Source organism: Penaeus chinensis, chromosome 11 (assembly GCF_019202785.1).
Source record: "Penaeus chinensis breed Huanghai No. 1 chromosome 11, ASM1920278v2, whole genome shotgun sequence".
Classification (NCBI taxonomy): domain Eukaryota; kingdom Metazoa; phylum Arthropoda; class Malacostraca; order Decapoda; family Penaeidae; genus Penaeus; species Penaeus chinensis.
This window is the reverse complement of record NC_061829.1, coordinates 37512407-37514906: the sequence shown is the minus strand read 5'-3', so window position 1 is coordinate 37514906 and position 2500 is coordinate 37512407. Positions and strand designations below refer to the sequence as shown.

Sequence of the window (2500 nt, the reverse complement as noted above, 5' to 3'; positions counted from 1 at the left end):
TTGCTATTGTTCTTTTGCCAGTGATGACGGCCACAACAGCGAGAAATAGGACAAGACATCACACCCATCACACGTGAATATCTTTCTGTCTGCTGTAAGCAAAACAAAATGAAGAATAAGAGAGATGTGTTTTTTTTTTTTTTTATCAATAATGTGGATGGCCTTTAAGTAAAACAATATAATGAATTAAAAAAAGTATTTTGCTTAACTAAAAGTGTTTTTTTTATGTGTGTCTTTAGGTCAAAAATATAAAATATGTGACAGTATATATATGGCATACGTTATATATTACAGATGACATTATGTTTATGGTGAAAGAAGAAAATAAATTAACACCAATATTCACACGGTTATTAGCCCTTTTCATCTGCTATCGGTTTTAAAATAATACTTGATGCATAGCTGATTACCAGCGTTTCACATCACTGACATCAATTATATATATTGCAATCTTTCTACCAAATGTATATATACAATCGTGTTCTCAAGTGAAAAGTTCCGATATCTCAGATATATATTCATGATTCACTATCTTGCCTTCATATTTTACTCTGATTAAGATAATCCACACATACAGCTACAGCATTAATTTAGTCTGCACATATAGGACAGTCATTAGATGAATAAAATTATACTTCCAAGCAGTAATATGTACATGGAATGACTCGTCCTTTACGAAACCCGGAGTGCTATCGGCAGCGTAACAGGCAAGATAACAAACACATTTTGAAGCAGATTTTTTAAAGATAATCTTAAATGATCAAGAATTGAAAAGTTGGGTCAGGCATACGATGTTTATCGTAAAAAAAAAAAAAAACACGTTTCGTTAGCTACCATGTGTCTTCTTGTTTGTCTATAATGTATAAATTTGGTTGTAACTTCCCACGAAAAAAGCAAAGAAAAAATATAGATGCAAGTCATGTACTTACTCGGCCTGCAAGTGACTTTCATTTCACCTTCCGTCTATCACGTCAGTTTGCAATGCGACTCTCTCAGCTTACTTTGATTTTTCGAAAATGTTAAAAAATCATATTTTGAGAGAGTTCGCTGACATTTTCCAACTTTCTTGTTAGCTTTCTCGTCTGATTAGAAATTTAAAAAATACGCAATCAGCTTTAATCTAGCTTTAGATATTACTTAATCAATAATTCTGCCATTTTTTTCGGACTAAAAAATATATCACTATATTTATTCCACCGTTATGTTTCAGTGTTGCTGTTTTTTTGTGGTTTGGCTATTGTTTTTGTTGTTTGGTTATTGTTGTCGTTGCAATTGTTATTGTTGCTGCTGTTGTCTTAGTTGTTTATGTGTTTTGGCAAATGCATAATAAGATACACTATCTGGCTTCATCCTAGGTTGTCACATCGCCCTCTGAAGCAGCGCCATGAACAACGGATGTGTAGCCGTGCCGCTTTATTCAGGTGCGTAGTCAAAATTACTTTGCTTGAGAATGGAGCCGCAAATGCCATATGGCGAATGACACTATACACAGAGATTAAAATTCCAATCGCTTTTGATTCAAATGCCTGAATTTATTGCAGATACATGCATTATACACGTGCAAATGCGGTACATGTTTATGCATGTGAATAGGGAGTGACGGTATGCATGTTTCGTGTTACAGTGCAAATAATACCATTATCATTATAGGCGCTATATTTACTAAAATTGCTAATTTAACTGGTGACGGTGGTAAACATATTATAATCAGCTTCAGTATCACCATCACTATGACCACCATCATTATCTTCATATAATTCTCATCATACCAGCTTCATGCTTATGAGCATCATTGTCATTATCATCATCACCATCACTATTATTATCATCACCACCACCATTTTCATCCTCCTCATCAGTATCCCCACCATCATCACTACTACTACACGAAGTATGACAACGATTATACTAACCAAATATTTGTTCAAGCTTTAATTGGCTTTGACCAATAGGAATTCATCTCTTCAACTAAAACTAAAACTGCATTTAAAAGGGGTGATTGCTTTTATTCTCAAATTCTGAAATATTATCTTTGTTTTGTCAAACGAGGAAGTGTTCACATTTATGGTTTCATTCACACTCTGGTCCCTACCCCCCGCGCCCCCTCTCGCATCTTCCGCTTGTATCAAGGATAGTGTAAGGGTTGGATTGGTTAAGTTAGGTTAAATCAGGAAAGGTTTTTAGCTAGGTTAGGTCTTGCAATGTTAGTTTAGGTTAGGTTTAAGAGGTTAGTCTGGATTAGATAAGGGAAGTTAAGCGTGTATGAGAAAGTTAAACTGTATTTACAATTATATTACAATGAAGTGTGCACGGATTACTTAAATAATGACTACTGCAGTCAAGACTTAACCCTACTGATATGAAGTAATAGAAATGCACGTTTTTTTTTTTTTTTTTTTTTTTTTTTTATCAAAGCAAATGCTGCTAATTTGCCTTCTTTCCCTTCGAGGAAAAGTTCTTGTTTTTTTTTCTTTTCTCTTCCTCTGATTCCACAGTCTTG

At 34.2% G+C, this 2500-nt stretch overlaps 1 protein-coding gene across 5 annotated transcripts in view; it reads left to right on the top strand.

Moving 5' to 3' along the window:
• LOC125030494 overlaps positions 1-2500 on the top strand; it is a 27469-nt gene that overhangs the window by 5216 nt on the left and 19753 nt on the right. For 2 of the 5 annotated variants that reach the window (XM_047620537.1, XM_047620540.1), the window contains exons 2-3: positions 22-94; positions 1356-1421. In XM_047620537.1, coding sequence (XP_047476493.1) covers positions 1385-1421 — 37 coding nt within the window. In that variant the 5' untranslated portion in view covers positions 22-94; positions 1356-1384. Of the gene's footprint in view, positions 95-1355; positions 1422-2500 lie in introns of all 5 variants that reach the window. The other 3 variants (XM_047620536.1, XM_047620542.1, XM_047620538.1) reach the window with 2 other exon arrangements.